Source organism: Schistocerca nitens, chromosome 1 (genome assembly GCF_023898315.1).
Source record: "Schistocerca nitens isolate TAMUIC-IGC-003100 chromosome 1, iqSchNite1.1, whole genome shotgun sequence".
NCBI lineage: Eukaryota > Metazoa > Arthropoda > Insecta > Orthoptera > Acrididae > Schistocerca > Schistocerca nitens.
In genome coordinates this window covers 843,059,456-843,083,070 of record NC_064614.1, presented here as the reverse complement: position 1 = coordinate 843,083,070, position 23,615 = coordinate 843,059,456, and the positions used below count along the sequence as shown (strand labels likewise).

Below are 23,615 nucleotides of genomic sequence, written 5' to 3'. Positions count from 1 at the left end.
CAAGCTGCGCGACCGAAGTCAGCGCTGCTTGTAGCTGTGAGTGAAGGGATGCCAACTCAGCCCTCATCCGAACACAGCAATCACAGTCCCTGTCCATTCTGATCGATGTTGAACAACAGTTACTGAAACACGAGTCAGTGCCTAGATAACGCAAGGGAAACACGCAAAGAATGTATTAACTAACCTGTACAAATGCCTAACGACTGCGCTACAATCTGCCTGAATTTACGATTACAGTAACTAAAACTCGAAATTACACCTCCTATACGAAACTCACACGCAATTTAAGTAAGAATCTACGAAGTAAACACTAAAGCGCGATGCTACAACTCTCAAATACTATAATACGCCCGAAATTTATGAATTAAACAATGCAAGCACCCAAAAACACGCAAAGAAATTAAGAATTAAACTATGTAACAAATAAGTAAGCTAGGGGTATACGACTTGCTGCTGCAGCTGCTTATCCAACGGCGGCAGGGAGCACCATGCGACTATAAGTTTAGAATGCACAATCATTACCACTAGACCACAGGCTCACACCACACAACAACATCTTGAAAGTAGGCAACACATCCTACCAACATTTCCACATCTTACAGTATTGCCAGATTGTGCAGATGGCAGGACTTAGCGTTGTCAGGGGCGGTCAGATATATTGGCCACCTTAAATGAACGATTCGGACTTAGTCTCAGTGGCGGTCGGCAGGCGGTCAGTTTTTATGTCTAAGACTTTACAGCAAACACTTTATGTGCCCCTGAAATCTTAAAGAGAGGCGTAAATGGCTGGTCTTATGGGCTCATAATTTTTCTAAGTGGCTGATCCTCAGTGTTAGGTTTTGAATGAGAGTTTAATGCTCTGTGATTTAAGAAAATCATGGCATATTCTCACAAGTAACAATTCATCTTGTGTAAAAGGAAATTTACTTTGAATGTAACACTTCTCAAACTACCATTCGCAATGTTTTCCCACGACTTGTTAGAAATATTAAGATTTGTGATGTTACACTCACCAAAACGAGGTCCATGAGGAAGACACAACAAAAGCAGTTTGTTGTTACAAAGTATTGCATAGCCTTTGACACATTTTGGTGTCATCAGACACTCGTGTGTGTGCTGTGTTTTGTTGTAGTAAATGGGTGAATTTTCTTTATAATTAAAGTTTTATTCTGGTATTATTCTCTTGTTTATGTTTCATTGCTGCAAAAATATTCTGCAATAGTGGACTAAAGTAAATTTCTTTGTTGGAGTATAAGTTCTTACAAGCAAAAATTACAAAAATTTAACTGAAAACTAAGACAATGAAAAATCCCACAATTCTAAAAAATTTCCGGGTTTTCTCCGGATTTCTCCCAGATGAAAAAAATCCAGTGTTTTTCCAGATTTCCCTGGGTATATACACCCTGTTACACAAGGAACAAACATTTCATGGATTAATATGTCACAGAAGAGACAAAAAAGTGATGGCGAGTCATTAAAGTGCCATGAATGGTCCATTCACTCATTATCAATCACTATGCATAACACTGACACGAATCAACACTAGATTCACAGTGGCTACTTATTGCTATGGTGCACAATACTATTATTATGTGGGTAAAGTTGGCAATGAGCATAAACCTTCCACAGTGGCACAAAGTCAACTGACTTTCAATGACCAGAGAGGACCAAGTCAAAGTATGCAATCGTACTGCTCCCAGTGTAGATGTGGGTCCGGGGTGCAATAAGCTTTGAGACGAATCCTTCTTTGAAGCTAATAAAATACACACACAAATAACTAATGAGGCAGAATTGCTAGATAATACTTACCTAGAGGAGGCAAAATGTATAGTACTGCAAACAGAAACTTATGAAAGTAAAAGGGATTCACTACTTACTTAGCTTTTGGGACTAACAGTTCCCTTTTTTTTTAGAGAAGAGAGTTAATTTTTTGGGGAAGGATAAAAAAGCCAGGTCACTCAGACACCAGGACGAGAGACACCCACTTTTGTCTTCCCTTAGCCTCATTACAAGTGGATCTCTTTCATTTTGAGGGTTGATTGACCTGGCCTTCCTTTTTAACCTTCCACAACATATCCCTCCCTCTGAAGACAGAACTATTAGTTCCAAAGGGATAGCTGGGAGGGAGAGACAGAAAGCAGATGGTGTAGGAATGTGGCACCAATGATCTAGTGGGAGCTGTGAGAAGCACACAATGAGAAGGAGAAGTGGACTGGGAGGAGAAGATGGGGCACATGAAGAGGAAGACTGCAGAAAGGAGAGTGTGAGTGCACAATGAGTGAAGTAGGAGGCGAGGGGAAAGTGGTAAACAGTGGCTGTGGAGACCGGGGAATGGGGTGAAGGGGCATACAGAGATTGAGGATTGGGGCCTCAAACAATGAGGTATTGGGAAGAGTGGGAAGGTATATATGGCATATGATGATAAGCAGCCACTAAATTCAAACATGTTGTTCCACCACTGGGTGTCAGCTTTTATCTTTGACAGAGTTTGGCAGTGGGCATTCAGGTTGACAGTGGCTTGGTGGGCATGGCCACATAAAAGCCTGCCCAGAAGTGAGGGCAGTTTCAGTATATGACATAACTGCTTTCACAGGTGGCCTTGACTGTGAACATATTGGACATGCCTGTGATGAGAATTGAATAAAATGTACTTTGTGGGTGCATAGGTCAGGTCTTGCACTTGGGTCTTCCACATTAGTATGCCCCATGCGTAAACAGGTTGGATGCAGGGCCAAGACACTCCATATTCATTCTCCCACAGCCTCGACACCTCTCGCAGGTGCTGTGTACATGTTCAGTTTACCCTGCTTTTACATTCCCGGAATTTACATTTTTCCACCGTTTACGACACTTTTTATTGGTCCTGTCAAATTTCCTGTGCCCACAATGCTAATCTGTTCCTGATTCTGCATCAATATATTTATATTTTTCCCATGATTTATGCATTACGAAAAAATGTTTGTGGAGAAAATATGACGTTGGCCGTCCAGTAGTGTTTACAAATATTAAGTGGTTAAGTTTCTTGACACCAGGGCACTCTATGCAGCATATTTGAACCAGTAAATAAGTACAAGTTGTAACAATTCGTCCCGTATCTCCCGCTGTTGCCAAGCTCTACTTGGTGTGGTGGCTGATGGGAGCAACTTGGTTCGTTTGAATGAAAATATTGTGACCAAACACAACCATTTACAAACTGTCTCTACTGCACAAATGCAGTTTTGTGATTGTTTTGATCATCATGACACCTTTGTCGAACCATATTTAGCGTGTTTCGCCATATGGCCACGTGGAGCACTAGTTGACACTGTCATTCACTTTGTGTCGCTGAAATGTTTTTAGTGTAAACACAGTGCCAGTTACATATTGTATTCATGCTGAGCAATTCGTTCTCGTTGTCAAGTGCAATATTTACATATGTATTTTTTGAGGTGTTACACAAATAAACAATGTGTGTGTGTGTGTGTGTGTGTGTGTGTGTGGTCCTCTACATAAGTGATGAGGCACAGTATCTGATAACCTCTAAAAGACAATTACAGTGCAAGAGACGCAGAATAACACATATTCAAATACCATACAAAATACTTATTTACTTATTTGCACTTGGCAACAAGAAAAAATTCTTGAAACGCGTTGTGCTAAGTATGACAAAATATGTAACTTACTGCATTATCTCATTATTTAAGTGATTAATGACAGCTGCAGGCTTTCAAAAACATTGATTATGACATGAAACTGAGTCTAATGTTCGTACTTCACAAACAGTTATCAGTTCCAGTTACATAGTTACATCAGCGGTTTTTATTAGATAATAAACCTTCATTAGATAGTAAAAAAGTCCCTGACAAGTCTTTTGATGCCTGTTATGTACATATATCATACATAAAGTGCAAGGAGGTATCCTGTATGTAACTTTTACAGCTTAAAATGTTATTTCCCACATTTCACATTTTTATGAAGTCCCTTGAAAAGTGTAAAAGCGACGTTTCACTGTATGTTTATTGAGTTTACTATGAAAAAAGACTGATCTGAAAGAATAACAACATTTTCAATTTTGTTTATGTGTGAGTCGGCAACTCAATATCTCAATTATATGATGAGTTATTACCTTTAGATCTTCCGTTATTTATATTTACCAAGGCTTTCCTCTATCATATTTCACACTGGGGCTATTCACAACTGAAGATGCATTGATACTAGTGTTTCGTGATCTTTAATGAGAGTGGAAAAAATTGATGTAGTAAGTGAGATTGTGTAGAATGTATTCTGGCCTCAGTGAGCATGTTGGTAACTTCTCAGTTCATAGAAGAATTTACAAATTAGAAAAGTAAAACAGCAGCTGAACATAAACAATGTATCAAAACCATTTTAGGTTGGGACAATAGAAATGACAGTATCATTACAATCCTCTTTTTCAATAATGCTAGTTCAGCAAGTATGGCTGGAAAGTGTAAGGGTGTTAGAAAAGACTGAAATGCCACTGTTCCCCCACCCGTTTCCAATCTCTACAAATTAAAGAGATAATATTTGCACATCAGTCCCAGTTTTGCCCAAAGTTTACAAGTACCATGAATATTAAATGTGTCAAAGAAATGTAGGAACCTCTGTGTGTGTGTGTGTGTGTGTGTGTGTGTGTGTGTGTGTAACATATCAGGACTTTGACAAAACTACAAGCTTCTATCATGACAATAGCTGCTGTAAAAGAATAAAGAAAGAGGTGTGCAAAATAAACAACCAATAATGAGGTAAAGAAAGCAAAGGAAATTACTTATTTAATACAATGTGACACAAACACACCATATTTTCATTGCAGAGTTTAGTGTGGCAGTACAGATGTGTAGTGGAAAGGTGTGGAAGACATGAACACTAAGGCCTATTAAAATATTATACCAATGAGAAAAAAACACAATATGACAATGTTGACTGGAATACTCTCTTTCAAATTCTGAATGAGGCAGGGGTAAAATACAGGGAGCGAAAGGCTATTTACAATTTGTACAGAAACCAGATGGCAGTTATAAGAGTCTAGGGGCATGAAAGGGAAGCAGTGGTTGGGAAAGGAGTGAGACAGGGTTGTAGTGTCTCCCCGATGTTATTCAATCTGTATACTCAGCAAGCAGTAAAGGAATCAAAAGAAAAATTCGGAGTAGATATTAAAATTCATGGAGAAGAAATAAAAACTTTGAGGTTCGCCGATGACATTGTATTTCTGTCAGAGACAGCAAAGGACTTGGAAGAGCAGTTGAATGGAATGGACAGTGTCTTGAAAGGAGGATATAAGATGAACATCAACAAAAGCAAAACAAGGATAATGGAATGTAGTCTAATTAAGTCAGGTGATGCTGAGGGAATTAGATTAGGAAATGAGACACTTAAAGTAGTAAAGGAGTTTTGCTATTTGGGGAGCAAAATAACTGATGATGGTCGAAGTAGAGAGGATATAAAATGTAGACTGCCAATGGCAAGGAAAGCGTTTCTGAAGAAGAGAAATTTGTTAACATCGAGTATAGATTTAAGTGTCAGCAAGTCATTTCTGAAAGTATTTGTATGGAGTGTAGCCATGTATGGAAGTGAAACATGGACGATAAATAGTTTGGACAAGAAGAGAATAGAAGCTTTCGAAATGTGGTGCTACAGAAGAATGCTGAAGATTAGATGGGTAGATCACATAACTAATGAGGAAGTATTGAATAGGATTGGGGAGAAGAGAAGTTTGTGGCACAACTTGACCAGAAGAAGGGATCGGTTGGTAGGACATGTTCTGAGGCATCAAGGGATCACCAATTTAGTATTGGAGGGCAGCGTGGAGGGTAAAAATCGTAGAGGGAGACCAAGAGATGAATACACTCAGCAGATTCAGAAGGATGTAGGTTGCAGTAGGTACTGGGAGATGAAAAAGCTTGCACAGGATAGAGTAGCATGGAGAGCTGCATCAAACCAGTCTCAGGACTGAAGACCACAACAACAACAACAACAACAACATGATAGTAGCAGTAGGTAAATAAATAATAAGTGGGTTTCAAAAATGTTTAGAAGTATGAAGACTGACTGTCACTCAAAATTATCCATTTAAGTCTATATTTTTGTATTGTTTTACAAAAATATCATTTTACTTGCATATGAAACCCATCTCCGTGGCCGAGGTCACTAATTCACATTTTTGTGGTGTTGCTTGACCCAGGAGTGAGCTGGTTCGAGCTCTGGTGGTGGAAAAAATTTCCACTGTCAGTGTAAGGCCGACAAGGGGAGGAGAGGTGGTGATGTAAAATCCCTGATCACCAGACTCAGTGCCAAAATCCTGATTTAAATATCAAACCTCTCTGCAGTATCTCACGAAGTGAGGTCATGTGAAACTGTTGATGGTGATTCATCTGTTGGATGGGGAAAGTAAGCTTGGCGACCCCCTTTGGGGCTATTTGCGAGGAGCAGGCTATGTGGCAGCACCAGGTTTCACTTTCTCCTTTCTATCATTATCATCATCATCATCATCATCATATGACACAAACATTAAACTAGACACACACACACACACACACACACGTGTGTAGTATTTTAAATAGTGGGTAATGGAGCTTGTAAATAAACAACCAACCAATCAACTTGCATATGAGTAGTATGTAAGTTTTAAGAAACCAATAAAATGACTCACATGACAGAATAATGAGAGGTCACTATTTATTTTCTGACTAAAAAGATACATGCAACACTACATTTAACTGAACTATTGTACACTGAGGTGATAAAAGTTATGGGATGCTGACTAATATTGTGTTGAACCGCCTTGTGCCCTGCGTAGTGCAGCAACTCTATGTGGGCATGGACTCAACAAGTTGCTGGAAGTCCAATGCAGAAATGTTGAGCCATGCAGTGTGTACCGCCATCCAAAATAGCAAAAGTATTGCCAGTGCAGGATTTTGTGCATGAACTGAGCTCTCGATTATGACTCATAAATGGCCAATTGAGTTCATGTCTGAGAATCTGAATGGCCAAATCAATCATTCGAGTTGTCCAGTATGTTCTCCAAACCATTCGCAAACAATTGTGGCCCAGTGACATGGTGCATTGCCATCCATAAAATTCCATTGTTCTTTGGGAATGAATGGGAGTAACAGGTCTCCAGGTAGCCAAACATACCATTTCCAGTCAACAATCAGTTCAGTTGGAACAGAGGACCCAGTCCATTATGTGTAAACACATCCCACACTACTATGGATCCACCACAGTTTGCACAATGCCTTGTTGATGACCTGGGTCTATGGCTTCATGTGGTCTCTCTCACACTTGAACCAAGCCATCAGCTCTTAACAACTGAAATCGGGGCTAATCTGACGAGGCACGAGCCCAGTAGAGAAGCTGCAGGCGATGTTGTGCTTTTAGTAGAGCCACTCATGCCTGCCATCTGCTGCCATAGTCCATTAACGCCAAATTTTGCTACACTGTCCAAATGGATATGTTCGGCACACTTCCCACATTTGTGTCTGTGACTATTTCATGCAATGTTGCATGGTTGTTGAAACTGACAACCCTACACAAACATTGCTGCTCTTGGTCTTTAAGTGAAGGTCATCAGCCACTGTGTTGCCAGTGGTGAGAGGTAATGGCTGGAATTTGGTCTTCTCAGTACATTCTGGACACTTTGGATCTAAAAATACTGAATTACCTAGCTCCAACTACCATTCTGCATTCAAAGTCTGTTAATCCGGGTCGTGTGGCCATACTCGCATTGTAAACCTTTTCACAAAGATCACCACTGCACACCATTCTTATACCTTGTGTACATGATACTACCACCATCTACACGTGTGCATACTGATATTCTCTGACTTTTGTCATCACCTCAAAGTACATTCATATCAACCAAGGAAAAATCTGGGATGGTATAATCGTAATATGAAAAGGATAGATGGTACTCTTCACATAGTGGAGGTATTGAGTGACAGACAAAACACACGCACACACACACACACAAAATGACTACCAGATAGTATCAGCTATTGGACTAAGTCTTTCATCAAATGTGGACAAAACAACTAGCATCTTTCCCCATTCCTACCCTGCCATCACTCCCACTTCCTGCTCCACACTTGTTCTGTACTCCCACTGCCCACCTCAGCGAAGATCATTGTTCACCTTAGACACAACTATAGTTGGGCCTTAGTTACCAGACACAATAGTGGCCATGTGTGTGAGGGTCTTGCAAGCATTAATGTTTGTATGTTTTGTTTTGTCTATGTTTGATTAAGGACTCAGTTCAATAGCAAAGTAATATCTAGCAGTCCTATTCTATGTGCCTGTGTGTCACTCAGTGCTTCCTCTAAGTGGTGAGTAGCTGCCTCCTCTATGTGGCGAGTAGCATTTATCCTTTTCAGTATAATGAAAAGAATAGCTGCTACTCATCATGTAGTGGAGGTGCTGAGTCACAGATGTAGACAATACCTCATTACCTCCGTATTTGGTGAGTAGCATTTCATCCTGGATTTTCCACTGTTTGTTTTATCCTTTCCATGTGGTTATAGAATCATTTCAAATACACATGATTTTGAACTGACCTGAAATTCTCAGGAGAACAAATTGGAGCGTAAATTGTGGTCAGAAACTGCAGACGCACTTGGATTTCAGTCTGATGTGAGTAGAGGCTGTTTTTTGGTCCCTCCTTTGTGTACACCTTCAAATTGTTGAAGAAGCATTCCATCATGTTGTGCTCTCTTTCTGCCCAAGTAGTCACCTGGTGGGTGTCCATTCCACGGAACTGTTGGAATGAGCCAAACAGCTTAGGCAAGAGTCGTAACGATACCACTACAGACCTGCAACAAAGGCAGAAAGCAGCATTCAACAAACATCCTCACAGAGCTGTCCGAGAGGCAGTTGCAGCTTACTTTATGTTTCTGTTGACACAGGCCACTGCTCCTAACATTAGGAAATAGACTTTGGCCAAAACAGAAGAAATGCCTATAATTCCTGAGAGGTATTTGCAGCAAAATCTTCTCCCATTCCTTTCTATTAAAAATTGAATACTCATAAACAAATAAACATGAAATGAGCAAATTAATGTAAACACTGTACAAAAAAACAAACATGGAAAATAGTAAGGAAAGTCTATAGAGGACATACAGTCTATAATCATCAATTATAAAAAACACTGGCCGTGCAATTTAAAACATTGAAAAACTTACAATGTATCTTCAAACTTCTGAAAAAGTAATATTCTCTCTCTTTTAAGCAGCAAAAGCAAATCTTACAAGTGACAAGCAACTTCAAGTAAACTGCTTTAACCTTTGTCACATACAAGGTACAGCAGTGCATACTTTAAGAAACCACGGAAAGAGAGAGGTATAAATGCAAATATACATTAAACTAACAGGAAAATTAAATATCATTTGGGACAAGAACTACATCCATGAGTGACATCAGTTTAAGTCACAGATAGGAGATGGGGCAAATCAGATGAAAAACCAATAAATATCTGCTACATCCTATGTCCCTTCACAATATACAATGCAAATTTTAGTCTCTATCATTTCCTGCAATGTTTTCATTTCTTCCAAATTCACTAGTGCTGTCTGTAGCACTGCTCCTCCTTCTGGTCTGAATTTTCAATAGATTTCTTTCTTCTTCTTCATCTCTTCTAATATTTCTTTATTTTTTGCTTTATACACACATATAATTTTAGACACTTTGTATAGCACGAAATTTTAACATATCTTCACCTTCACATTTTAAGCTTTCCAATAGTCAGTCCCTTCAATGTATTGCCACACTTCAAGCATTCTGTTCCAAACATGTTTCTCTATTCTAGGGCAAGATATTTCACATTTATCGGCCAACTTGTTTGATTGCACATCCATTCATTCCATCGTTTCTTTCATATCTCCTGCTATGATGCTGTTGGACGGTGTTTCCATTTTGTAGAAGCATTTGGTGTATTATTTCCATCTACCTGTTCCTTCGCCAAAGTTTTCGGTGGTAACACGTGTGTTGGTGATACTGTTAATTTTCTCTCACACCTTTCTGCTGATATCATTTCTCAATTATCTATGAAGCTGACAAATTTTCAAATCTTGTTTTATCCATTTTTTATCCTTCTACAACCCTAAAACAGATTCTCAGTTATCCATTGACATTTTTTCTCTCTACTTTCTATATTCTTAGAAGTTTCTCCAGTTGGCTCTGAGCACTATGGGACTTAACATCTGAGGTCATCAGTCCCCTAGAACTTAGAACTACTTAAACCTAACTAACCTAAGGACATCACACACATCCATGCCCGAGGCAGGATTCGAACCTGCGACCGTAGCAGTCACACGGTTCCGGACTGAAGTGCCTAGAACCGCTTGGCCACCACAGCCGGCAAAGTTTCTCAGGTCTCAATTATTTCATTATTTAATATTTATCGCTCCTCTAACATGAAACATGTTAGGCATTTCAAAGCAACACAGACTAACACAAAGCATCTTTTACTAGTAATTTCAAATGCCGAAGTTTGAGTAAAGTTATAGTGAATATCCTGAAGATATCTCATCCACAATTCACTTAAAACTTCTGGGATAAGGAGTATTTCTCATTCCACATTTGGAAAGATCAGATTTCAAATATGTCTCCAGTTTTCTATTGGTTTCCCTAAATCCCTCAAGGCAAATTCTAAGAAAGTGGAGGAATCAGCAGTGATTTAATGATACAGCAATGCAGAAGGCAACAGGAATCATTACATTAAAAATACAAACTATACACATTGGAAACTGGAAATGAAGTACCATTAAAAATGACAACATGACCACTTCTCATGCAAGTAATAATAATAATAATAATAATAATAATAATAATAATAAATAATGCATAGATAAACTAATTCCACGATCTGGTTTCTAGATGTACGTGGATTGCAAGGGGAGCGTTATTGGGAACAAAGTGAACAAGTACTTTACAATGAAAGAAGCACATTTATGAAAATAACTGAGAAATATAGAAAAATTGATGCTATGAAAAGGTAAAAGGTTAAGTCTGTAGTACAAGCCCACGTCCCGACCATTGGCCAGACTGCAGATACAGTGGAGCCTTTCTACTCACCGAGGCACTAGGGGTGGTGGGCCCCTCACACCGGCTGCATTTTGTGTCGCCACACCCCCCCCCCCCCCACAAAAAAAAAAAAAAAAAAAAAAAAAAAAAAAAAAAAAAACGTAATCATTTTGACATCACACTGAGTGGACCCAGGACCACCCCCAAAAAAGGTAATCATTTTGACGGCACACTGAGTGGACCCAGGACCACCAGGAGGGACTGGAATAAGGAAAAATATCTGTACCTACCTGGTACTGAACTTGGGACCTTCAGGGCCAGAGTCTGGCACTCTACCCAATAGACCAGCACAGTCTCAAGATTAATATTATTAGTTTAGGGATTTGTTTTTCTCCATCAGCTCTTGTATGATAAGAAAATTATTGTTATTCAAATGAAAATTATGGGAAATGATTCTGAAAAAACCTGACTGCACAATTGCTCATTCCCTTATAACAAGCCAGTGAAAATAATACGACGACAATATATGGGGGAACTTAACAGTCTAGAAAATTTGCGGAAATGCATGAAAAATATGATAGCCACAAGAGAGGGAAATGCAAGTAAAGGAAAAGAAGACAGAATTAGAGAATAAGGTGGATCTGGGAAAAGGAAAATCAGAGGAAAGGTGTTTCAAGTTTTGAGATACATTCAGACTAGTTATTAGTTTTTGAAACAAACAGGTAAACCTCCAACAGTTAAGGATGGACAGGAAGATGTCAGCCATACAGAAAGTAACAGCTTGGCAACATTTAAGCAGAGTCAGTTTCATTGCACACACTATATTTTTGCAAGCACAGTAGAATACCGGTACTGTTAATCAGTTGGTGTGGTATCCAATCAACATGATTGGCACTCACATTTGATGAAGACATGAACTGGTGTGCAAGTTGTGACTGAACCTGCAAAGTGTACAGAAGTGTGTTACTATAAAAGAAGAGGAGGACTTTTTCGCGAAAAAATTTTATACTGAGGGCTTCTACGCATGTTTCATTAGTTTTGCAATAACAACAATCTGAAATGGATAGATTGTTATTCACCACATGGAAGATGTGTTGAGTGGCACACAGGAACATATCACTTTGGTGAAATGATGTGTTGAATGACATATACCGAACTGACGAGTGATCACCAATAGCACCACGACAGTTCATTCTCGTAATGAGTTTGGAATGTTATGCTGTATAGGAATTAGTTTTCTTTTTATTTGCATTTAATCTAGTGTGGAAAGGAGGCAGCATATCTGCAAGCTAGGATGACAATGGCAGTATTGACAAGCTCTGCAACACGTGCTAGTTGGCAGTTTATTTCCTGTCAAGTATCATGTCCCGGAGATGGCATGGCAGAAGGACACTGGTGACAATCGTGATGATGTCACCGATTCCTCGGGAGTTTTAGGGGTCATTTTCTAGGTTTTATTCATTTATTATATACGGCTTCTGTCACACACTACAGTCAATCTTGATGTATTGAGCAGATACAATGTTACAGTTCATCTTTTTTGCTGTGTAATAACAGAAGTTCAATTTAATCTGATTGCCGAAGATGTATTTCTATATAACTTTTGTAGAAAGTTGGATTTACAATTTCTAGCACAGAAGAAGGCGCGGAGGAGTAGTAGTCCATATCTACATTGAGTTACAAGATTACTTTGGCTCTTGACTGGAAGTACAGCAAGTCAGGATTATTAATTTATAGTAGTGATGGAAAAGTTACAAATTAAATCACACAGGAAGCAGGTGCATTTCATCTTCGAGACCATGACAGAAGTCTTAACATTTCTGTGCTGGAAAATTCAACATGAATTTAGTAAGTAGTAGTAAATATCTACAAGCAGTTTTTTCATTTGGATTACATCAAAGCACTTGGAAGCAATAAGTCATAGTGCATTACAATGACATTTCATTCTGGCACCCTAGTTGATGGACCTACAATGCTGTTGTGTTAGGAAAGTGACAAAATTTGGAGAAGAATAAATTAAAGAGAAGAGAATCACGATTTTGGACAAAGGTTTCATTGGAACACATAACTGCTGTTCTTAGGAATGGAGATCAACAGTCAAGATTACCCACCAACACAAAAGCAGTTCAACAGCATTACAACTGTCTAGTCAATGAGCAAGTATCAAATTTTTCAACTACAATTTCGAAAGAAGGATTTTAGTAGTCTATGAGACAGGAGATCTTCGTTCATGACATAGGAGAACTTCAATTATGTCACCAGTGCCACAACAACTTAACAACTTCATAGCAGTAGTCATGGATCACCTCTGTGGCTTGTTAACTGACAGCATCTGCTTCCGCTGTGTCCCAGCCTCCAGTCATGCAATACACTGCATAGGTCCTGCTATCTGTCAGCATCACAACCTGGTGAGCACCGCAAGAGATTCAGTGAGCTGTATTCAGTCTACGTTGAGGTATCTTTGTGGCTGATGGTAGTGCTGGTGTTTGCATTGTGCAGTGAAATGCAAGGGGTTTGACAAAAAGACTTTGTGGATGTAGTGGAGCCTTATGGCCGCTAGTGTTACTGTAGCACACTAATTTTAATTATAAATGTATTATTGTAGTCATTTTATGCCTATGGTGACATAAAGCAAGGTGATGGATCTACCGGAGTGGTTTAAGAAATTTATTGCACAATTAAATACCAGTATAAATGAAATTGCAGGATCAAATGCAGATTTGAAAAGGGAATTAACTGCTAAAATAAAAGTTAAAGGAGGTGAGTTTGCAACTACAGTACAGCACTAGTAAAACTTAAGATTAGAGCTGCATAAGAAGAAATAGGAGATTAACAATAAAATAACTCAATTAAAAAAGACACAGACCACCTCAACAGAGAAGATACAAGGGTTGCCCAGAAAGTATTGCATCGCTTTTTTTTCTCAGCTGAAAATAATGTTACAAATGCGATAATTATGTATGTATTACTTGAAGTCTCCTGGGTGAGTGCCAAATTTCCATCACTTCAGACAAATAGTGTAGCTGCAGGGCATTTTCAAAATGGTGTCTGTAGATGATGTATGTTACAAGCAATGTGCCATCATTGAATTTTTCATTGCAGAGAAAGAAACTGTGGGGAATATTCACAAACACTTGTGCAGAGTCTATGGAGCATAAGCTGTCAACAGAATTACAGTTAGTCACTGGGCACAGAGGGCACGGTCATCAGAAGGCAGTTCGGTGGAGTTCCACAATTCGCAGCAGTCGGGGAGACTATCAACGGCTGTCACACCTGACCTAGCTCCCTCGCAATTCCACTTGTTCAGGCCATTAAAGGATGCCATTTGTGGAACACATTTTGATGATGATGAGGTGGTGGTTCACACAGTGGAGCACTGGCTCTGCCATCAAAACAAGGACTGGTACTGACAGGGCACACATGCCCTAGTTTCGTGCTGGAGGAAGGCCATAGAACGGGATGGAGATTATGTGGAAAAATAGGGTGTGTAGACAAAACATCATTCTTTCATGTGTGTAATTCTCATTACGTTCAATAAAGAATTGTTGAAGAAAAAAAATGTGGTACATTAATTTCTGAGCAACCCTTGTATATTCTGACATGGCTAGACGGTCTGATTGTGGCACACATCCATTAATTACAGAGTTTGCAGAATTAGATACAGAGTGAAAAATAAACACTTGGCACTAGTGTCAGGTTAAATATTTCAAAATGCGTACAGATTTATGTCAGGTAGAATTTGTCTTTCCCAACTTGACATATCTGGAGTGGTGTAATAGGGTTTCCTTTGAACCGAAGGTTCAAACTGGAGTGAAGTTGGTAACTAACAAACCTCTCACCAAAAACAGTGGATAATAAGATTAATTTCAACTGAATTAGTGGAACACATATGTGTCAGAATACTGTGAACAGTTTCATATTGGTTTACCTGACCTGTCTGACATTTTCATAAGATTAAGCACAAATGATGCAATGTTAAACTTTTGGAAAAAATTACTTAAGAAAAGAACTGGGACAGTGTTATGTGTTTTTACCTTTGCACTTTATGTTATACCCAATAGAAATTTCAAAAATTTCGAGAAATTTAAAAAGAAACAACTTTATATTTGAAGTTGAATTCAGATGATTAAATATACTGAGATAAATTGGGCTGCTTAGAGTATCCAAAATGTTATCCTGGGATGCTATTTTCGATGCCAGAAACTCATAGGAATGATTGTTGAGTGTCTTTAGCCTCAGGTAAGCTTACATTCTGTGTGGACCAAATGGATTGACACCCACTAGGCACAGTGTTGTCTGCTACATTGTCTACGATTTAGATTTGCATACAGCTGTGTCTTACATTTTCACTGTATTCTTGAAAAATATAATTAAACTCTCCTATATCTTATAAACATATAATGAACATGGCTACACAGAAAGAGATTACGAGCAATAGCCTGCAGACTTTTGGCAAAAAGAAGGGTAAGAAACGTGGATTACGAAACTTAAAAACCTATGTATATGTGCAGGGCAAAATAAGTACTTTATATACAATGGGTAGCTTGTGACATACGGTTACATTTACATCTGGATTTGTTAAGATAAATGTAAAGGAAACACAGTAAGAAATGATATATTAACAATATAAGGATACGAGATGTCTCTTGCAAGAGTATAACAACACTGCGCATACAAATAGAAGTTTGTTTTGGTTAAAGGTGCGTTATGAAGAAGAATCTCTAGCTGATGGCATATTCTCCCGAAAGGGAATTCAACAGGCCTCCTCCTACAAAACAAACCCGACATTCAGTGAACACAGAACTGAAGGTGTACAATCTCCCTCCTTCCCCACCCCCACTCACAGTATAACAGATAAGGAACACCGACTCGTCAGAGTGTAATGTTTTACTGGAAATCCACAACACTGGTCCAATATTCAGCTGTCACTTCCATTATTGATATTAAGTACGTGATCAGCAGATAAGCTACAATACCTACGTGAATTGTTTACTGGTTGTTAGCACCATCCTGTTTGACAGGGGAAATAAGGGAAGTATTCAATTATTTATAAATTATGAGCAATAAATAAGTGTGTAGGTTTCTCAAAGATACACACTGAACAGCCAAAGAAACTGGTACACCTGCCTAATACTGTGTAGGGCACCCGCGAGCACGCAGAAGTGCCGCATCTGAAGTAGTGCTGGAGGGAACTGACACCATGAATCCTGCAGTGCTGTCCATAAATCCGTAACAGTACCAGGGGATGGAGATCTCTTCTGAACAGCACATTGGAAGGCATTCCGGATATGATCAATACTGTTAATATCTGGAGTGTTTGGTGGTCAGTGGAAGTGTTTAAACTCAGAAGAGTGTTCCTGGAGCCACTCAGTAGCAATTATGGATGTGTGGGGTGTCACACTGTAAGGCTGGAATTGCCTAAGTCCGTCGGAATGCACAATGGACGTGAATGGATGCAGGTGATCATACAGGATGCTTACGTGCATTTCGCATGTCAAAGTCATATCTAGACATATCAGGGGTCTCATATCACTCCACCTGAACACGTCCCACACCATTACAGAGCCTCCACCAGCTTGAACAGTCCCCTGCTGATATGCAGGGTCCATACCTGTACACATCCATCTGCTTGACAACTTTAAACAAGACTCGTCTGACCAGGCAACATGTTTCCAGTCATCAACAGTCCAATGTCAGTGTTGACAGGCCCAGGCGAGATGTAAAGCTTCGCGTCGTGCAGTCATCAAGGGTACACAAGTGGGCCTTCGTCTCTGAAAGCCCATATCAATTATGTTCCGTTGAATGGTTCACACACTGACACTTGTTGATGGCCCCAGCATTGAAATCTGCCACAATTTGTGGAAGGGTTGCACTTCTGTCATGTTGGATTATTCTCTTCAGTCATCATTGGCCCCATTCTAGGAGGATCTTTTTCCAGCCCCAGCGATGTCAGAGATTTGATGTTTTACCATATTCCTGATATTCGCGGTACACTTGTGAAATTGCTATATGGGAAAATTCCCACTTCATCACTACCTTGAAGATGCTGAGCCCCATCACTCATGCACTGATGTAACACCACATTCAAACTAACTTTAATCTTGATAACCTGCCATTGTACCAGCACTAGCCGATATAACAAATGCACCAGACACTTGTCTTATACAGGCGTTGCCAACCACAGCGCTATATTCTGCCTGTTTACATATTTCTACCAGTTTCGTTAGCACTTCAGTGTATAAGTTAATTCAGAGTTACAGCAGCACATAGCTAAGTAATTAGTGATTATGTACAGAGTGGTACAATGTATACAGTACAGATGGAAGCTCAGAAACCAAGTGCAGATTCAGAATACAATAACAGTATGTTACCTCAGAATATATAAAGAAAAGGAAGGTAGTGTTGTTAGCAAAGTAGATGAACCTACCCAAGTTTGATAATCTAGTCTGTATGTTAAATTAATGATTTAATGACTTAAGTATCTGAGCTTTGTATGCTAGTCATCATTCATGGAGCAATAAATAATTAATTAAACAATGTTTGACAACAAAAAGTTATTAACTATTCAAAATATGTGACTCCTCTGGTTCAAAGGCAGTCCTACGAAAATTAAAAGCATTATTTACTTCTAAATGTTCTAATGCATCTCGTAAGTGTATGATGAGGAAACAAGCCTAAAATGACTTAAGTAGTGATATTGTTTACTAAAAGTTTTATGTCAGGGATATTTATACCTTTAGTGGTTGGTTAAGATTGGTGATAGGGTTTCTATAGACTTTTAGGGGATGTTAGCGTTCTGACGACGACGAACAAGTCGTCGCCAATGCTAAACAGAAACACGCAAATCACAGCAGGTTTGTAAGTAATGTCGATAAGGTGCTGACTGCAAGGTCTGGATCTGCAACGACTAAAATAATTAGAAGTTGTTGGTAAAAGTAATATATACTGTACTTAATTGGTTGCACAGGATTCTTCTTGGCTGCATACATATAATTATGAACAGATAGCTATTGAGGCCTCACTTAGGCCATACATTACTAAGCATCTCATTAGAGGTTGCTTCCTATCAGCTGAAGGCTATGCTACTTTACTACTTGACGTCCCAAGCAACAGAGGACGAGAGCTCTTTAGAAATTTGCTGGTTGTGACTTGCGGGTCCAACGATACTAATATGGACCATGGTCGATAACTGCAACCCCTAACAAGTGTGGCATCGAACGTTGATACCACAGTTAGCTTAATTTAGTGTAAATACTTCAGCTAGTTTCCCTACTTTGGATTACAAATGGGAAATAATAAATGGAGTGTTTGGTGTGGCTAACAAAGCCTGAGCTACTTTAATAATTTAATTAATCAAATGGATGGAATTACTATTTATGTTACTTCCTTCTCTGTAAGCTGTCAATAATAGGCAGATAGAACCAATTCATGGGGCCTGTGGAACTGAAGCCAGGGGTGACAGTTCTGTAGGATTGGTGATTATCTCCACTTTCCAGTTCCCCAGTGAAGTACCTCCCATGGAGGGATCCTTGGGGTGGGAGGTGGGATGGTTATCTATTTTCTCAGGACTGCCCAAGAGGCAGAACAAAAGCAATTTCCAGAAGTAGTTAACAAATGGCAAAAATTTGATGTTTTACTAGTCCTAATAAGTGTTGAACACTTATCTTAAATAACACCAGTATTGTCGATTAAAAAAGATATGTGACTATTTTATCAGAGATAATGTAAAATTGATAAATGATCACAATTTGTAAGGAGTGTAAGTCACTATGAGAATCTGCATTCATATTAAATTAATAATGACACTGTAGGAATGAATATATATAACTTGATCAATTAATGCTAGGTCAAGCCCAAGATATAGTCATAGAATTGAAGATGTTACATTTTTAGAGTTGTCAAAATAAAGTCAGATGAAACAATATTTATTACAAAGGAGGTGTGTTATGCAAAAAGACTAATAAAAAATCTGCTCACCAAGCAGCAGCAGCAGGAGAACACACTTCTCAAGGAATTTAAATTTGCAAGCTTTCGGAGCCAGTGGTTCCTTCTTCTGGCAGAAACTGATGTCTCAGGGGAAGAATCCAGATGCCACATGTAGTGAAACAGGCAACGAGATCATGACTTATCATGTTGTAGGGCATGCTTTTCCACAAGATATTGTATGTTGTCAGTATACACCTTCTGCCTACACCCATTCATCCTAACTGATAACTTGATGGCAGTCACACCAATGTAAAAGGCCAAACAGCATTTGCATTAACAGCTGACATATGATGTGCGTCGTTACACAGGTGGCTCTCCTTTTGATAATATATGTTTTACCAATTATGGGCTGGTGTAGCTGATGATAGGAGGGTGCAAGGGGGCAAGTCTTACAGCAGGGATGGTCACAGGGGTACGAGGTGTGGGGTACGGAAATGGATGAATATTGGGAGGGCGGCATAAAGCTATTCTAGGTGTGGTGGACAAAATGTCACACACAATAGACCTCATTTGGTGGCATGATTTTAGGAAGTCACAGCACTGTTGAAGTAGCTGATTAATACTTTCAAGACCAGAATAACACTGAGTGACACGAGGTATACTTCTAAGTCATTTTTTGGAGGATTCATCACTACCAGGATTGGATGTGATGACCAGGGACATTTGCTTTTCAACAAGGCTGGTGGGGTAATTCATGTTCAGTGAAGGCTGAGGTGAGAATGGTGGTGTGGTACTGTGAAGAGTTTGCATCTGAACAAATATGTTTGCCTTGAATGACAAGGCTGTAAAGGGAGGAAACATTTGACATGGAAAGGATGGCAACTGTAAAAATGTATGTACTGTTGTTTGTTAGTAGGTGTAATTGGGACAGAAGTGTGTAGATGACCTCCAGAGAGGTTAAGGTCAACCAGTTTCCCTACCCTATGGCTCTTATACCTGTGACCGTTCCTGCTGTACGAGTTGCCCTATGCACCCTCCTACTACCACCTATACCAGCCCTGTAAACGGCAAAATATATACTATTAAAGGAAGAGTCACCTGTGAAACGACTCGTCATGTACCGGCAGTAATGGAAACACTGTTCAGCCTTTTACGTCAGCTTGATTACCACCCAGTTTAAGCGGTATAGGCAGAGAGTGTATACTGGTAACAAACATTATCCCATTGAAGAGCTTCCTCTACAACATGACAGTTGCGATCTCTGTGCCTGTTTCATCAGACATACCATCTGAACTCTTCCCCCAAACACTAGTTTCTCAGAACTCTGCAGGTGAGAACTGCCACTGCAGCATGTCCTTGGTTCTCGTCACCCACCTGGCCTTAATTTACATTCTTCGGTCTCAGCATTTTTCGCAAAACTATTCCTTTCTCCATTCCCTTTTAATTTTTTATATATTTTATTTTCTGACCTGTCTATTCCCCCCTGCCCCTCCCTCCACCTCTACCACTTACAATGCACAATGCGTTTAGCTTTCTGCTTTTATTAGCTTGTGCACAATGTTTTGGCAGTAATCTCTATCTTGTGTATACCCTATTTTCCACCTTTAGGTTCTCAAGTTTTCAAACCTTGTCTGGCGCAGTCCCCAAAAATCAGTCTTTCATTCTCATCCTGCCCAGTAAGTCTCCCCTGACCTGGGGTTCTGGGTGACTTTTCCAAACTCTCCCCATTTTCTAAATGTCATCATTCCCTTTCCCTCGCCCCTCTTTCTTCTCCATCAATTATTCTGCCAGTAGAAGCCACTGGCTCCGAAAGCTTGCAAATTTAAATACCTTTATATGTGTATTCTCATGCCGCCGCTGGGTGAGTAGATTTTTTTATCCATCTCATTGCATCAGTTTTCAAAAATTGATAATTCTCATTAATATAAATATAATTTTGGTCATTATGCTCAAAAAGTGACACCATCAAAGGCACAACTTGTCAAAAAATTTATTTAAAAATGTTAAAGTTGGTTCTAAATGGACATTCTTTATTGGTGTTTTATAATAGCGATGACACCATTCGCCTTAAGGGGAGAGATTTGTAGTGTGTAACATAACACTTTGGTGAAGTCGTGTTGCATGACATGTACCAAAGTGATGAATGATGATCACCTCACAAAAGTTCATTTTACCAATAAGTTTAAAATGATATGCTGTATGGGAATTAGTTTTCTTGTTATTGCATGTAACCTGATGGGGAATGGCTGCAGCATATCTGCAAGCTAGGAAAACAAGCTCTGCGGTACCTGCTGGACGGTGGTTTATTTCATGTCTTTGGATGCCACCTTGGAAATACGAAGCACTCCATGAAAGGAGGACACTGGTGACAATTGTGATGACATCACCAATACCTTGGGAATTTTAGGGGGTCATTGTGTAGCTTTTATTCATTTTCGATATACGCCTTCTGTCACAGACTTTCAATCTTGATGTACTGTGAAGATACAATGTTAAGTTCACGCGTGTATAAAAAGTGATACTGCCGTCTAATACAAGAAGTTCAATATAACCTGATACCCGAAGATGTATTTCAACATAATTTTGTAGAAAGTTGCAACACTACTTGGATTTACACTTTCTAGCACAGAAGAAGGTGCAGAGGAGAAGTCCATATCTATATTGTGTTACAAGGTTATTTTTCACTCTTTACAGGAAGTACAGCAGGTCAGGATTATTAACTTACAATGAAGAACAATAAGTTATTTACAAATTAACAAATTCAGCACACTGAAAGAAGACTGCTAGATAATATAAAAACAAAACAAACAAACAAACACACACACACACACACACACACACACACACACACACACACACACACACACACAGAGAGAGAGAGAGAGAGAGAGAGAGAGAGAGAGAGATACAGATGCAAGTCAAGGACTAGTGAAATTTAAGGCCAGGGGGAGGGGGCTGCTGACATGAATGAAGAATATGTTTCAGGGACATCTGCACAGTATGGAAAAGGTAGTGGTTGTGTAAGAACCCGGATGGCACAGGCTATGCAGCAATCATTGAAGTTAACACCTCATGTTGGCCAACATGCTCAACTAATTTGGTAATCCAAATCAATCTGCCACCTTTTATCGATGGTCATTCATGCAGACTGACACCCTGTTAAGGTCATGTCCACATACAACGCTAAACAGTGTTCGCAGCCAAGTTTGCAGATCACATAGCTGCTTTCACAGGTGGTCCTCCCTTTGATGGTGTAAGAGATGCCTGTGACATATCTGGAGTACATGGTAGCGGGAGAATGTATGAGACAGGTCCTGCATATATTTATAATTTAAGGATATGAGCCACGGGGCAAAGGGTTGGGAGCAGGGGTGATGTCCAGGCTGGCAATGATTTTGCATATCTTGGGTGGATGGTGGTATACCATTGTGGGTGGGGTAGAGGGGACACCTCACTTCACAGCATGTTGATAAGCAGTTGAAACCCAACAGAGAATGTGATTTAGTTGCTCCAGTCCAGTGTGGTACTGAGTCACAATGAAGGGGGGGCTTTTTGTGGCTGGTCACTAGATATGTGGGGGGTGATAGATTACTGGGTAGTTAAGGCATGGAAGATCTGTTTATGGACAGGGTGGGGAGGGTAATTTTGATCTGTGAAGGTCTCAGTGTGACCCTTGGCATATCTGGAGCAAGACTGCTCATCAGAAATCCATGGCTAGGCTGAAGCGAATAGGCTTCTTGGTGTGGAATGGGTTTTGGTGAGAGTCTTTAATCTCAAAATGCATTGTTTCAGTGCATGAACACTGCTGTAAAGCATGTTGAAGACAACATAGGCCACAGAAGCGAATTCTGATCTGAAGATTTTGTTGCATTACAGTCACACGTCTTGGCCTCGCTCATTGAACAGTATTGAGAACTCAATAGTGCACCGATACTTTGCTCGTTGGCATAATCTTTTAGTACAACAAGGTGTGAAGCTCATTCCCACAGAGTTGCAAAAGGGTGTGTCACAACTGCTTCACCAAGGACATTGAAGAATTGTTTGCACTAAACAGTTAGCATACTGGCATTGTACTTGGCAGGGCATGGATGCCTACATTGAACAGATGACATCACAGTGTCACACATGCGCAGACAACCAATCAGCTCCGCCACAGACATTTGCAGCTTTGCCTAAGACTCAACTGCCACGGCAACGAGCGCACATTGACTTTGCAGGACCATTTCGGAACAATTGTTGGCTCATACTGGTGGACTCTTTTAGCAAGTAGCGGTACCTATGAACTGTAGCATGTCACATAGCACCATTCCAGGGTTGTCCTCAGTTTTTTGCATTCAAGTATTGCCTGTAGTCATTGTTATTGACAGCAGACCTCAGTTCATGTCATATGACTTTGAACAGTTTTGTGAACTAAATGGCATTCATCATCTAACAAGTGTTACATTTCACCCCCAGTTCAAAGGAGGAGCAGAATGCTTCATATGCACTTTTAAACAACAGATGGCCAAGCTTTGCACTTCCCACACACAGGAACAGGCACTGCAACTCCTTGTCATCACTCCCATCCACACAATGGACCATCACCGGCGGAATTTCTGCACGGCTGCTGCCATCAGATGCTGCTTCACTTGCTCCACCCGTCGCAGCATCCAGTGCCACTTAGTTCCACAAGTATCACT

General features: G+C 39.8%; 1 protein-coding gene across 1 annotated transcript in view; it reads right to left on the bottom strand.

Moving 5' to 3' along the window:
- LOC126263189 (ubiquitin carboxyl-terminal hydrolase 34) overlaps nucleotides 1–23,615 on the bottom strand; it is a 524,696-nt gene that overhangs the window by 375,903 nt on the left and 125,178 nt on the right. Inside the window, exon 17 of the mRNA XM_049960250.1 lies at nucleotides 8,547–8,801. Coding sequence (XP_049816207.1) covers nucleotides 8,547–8,801 — 255 coding nt within the window. The remainder of the gene's footprint in view (nucleotides 1–8,546; nucleotides 8,802–23,615) is intronic.